Source organism: Octodon degus, unplaced genomic scaffold (assembly GCF_000260255.1).
Source record: "Octodon degus isolate 3935 unplaced genomic scaffold, OctDeg1.0 scaffold00235, whole genome shotgun sequence".
Taxonomy (NCBI): Eukaryota; Metazoa; Chordata; class Mammalia; order Rodentia; family Octodontidae; genus Octodon; species Octodon degus.
Genome location: NW_004524811.1, coordinates 2,701,231 through 2,702,048, shown reverse-complemented (window position 1 = coordinate 2,702,048; position 818 = coordinate 2,701,231). Strand labels below are relative to the sequence as shown.

The following is an 818-nucleotide window of genomic DNA, read 5'->3' as shown; positions in this document are numbered from 1 at the left end:
TTTATTTATTTATTTATTTAACAACTGTTGTCAAGAGGTTGAAGAAATTGAATATGGCAAGTGTGGCACATGTCCCTGAAAACGAAGGCAACAATGAAAAGGAATCCATTCCTCTGTCTTAGAGCTTTGTTTTCAGGCAGGTAACAATTTTATCTTTAGAAATTAAAGAACTTCATATGTTTTGGTTATAATTATCTCAATGTCAGTGTTTTGAACAGTTTCAATAAAGGGAGACATAACTTAGTTATTTAAGAAATGGTAATATTTTGAATCAGTGATTTTATTAGCAGATATTTCCATTACAAAGACTTCTCTTATGTTTTGAAATCATAATGCTTTCCCTTTTTTCTTTTCACAGAAAAAATACAGAAAGGGATTTATCGACATTTCCCGAATCAAGTGTGTGGAAATAGTGAAGAATGATGATGGTGTCATTCCCTGTCAAAATAAATATCCGTTTCAGGTGAGCTGCTACATTTTACAAAAATATGGTGCTGGGCTTTTAGTCATATGTCCTGTTTGGCATTACAGTTTCCTGTCACTGGTTTGGTGGTTGGATTTTAGGTTAATTAGTTGCTTTAATAATTACTTTTTTTTTTTTTTTTTGAGAGTAACAATGGTTAGTACATTGTGTATTGTTACTGCCAAAGTAGTTTCTCTTACTACAAGATATAGGCAAGAAATAATAAATAAACAACATAGGTATAAACCTCTGTTTGTTTTTTTTTAAAGTCAACAGAAAATGGAAATATACTTTTTAAAGTTTCTAATACTAGAAGATATCATACAATGTCTTTTAAATAAATTGTAAGTCAAAG

The 818-nt window shown here is 29.8% G+C and overlaps 1 protein-coding gene across 3 annotated transcripts in view; it reads left to right on the top strand.

The window, feature by feature from the left end:
• Positions 1 to 818, top strand: part of Tec (tec protein tyrosine kinase) — a 150,537-nt gene that overhangs the window by 105,253 nt on the left and 44,466 nt on the right. For all 3 annotated transcript variants that reach the window (XM_004645667.2, XM_004645666.2, XM_023705997.1), the window contains exon 3: positions 359 to 463. In XM_004645667.2, coding sequence (XP_004645724.1) covers positions 359 to 463 — 105 coding nt within the window. The remainder of the gene's footprint in view (positions 1 to 358; positions 464 to 818) is intronic.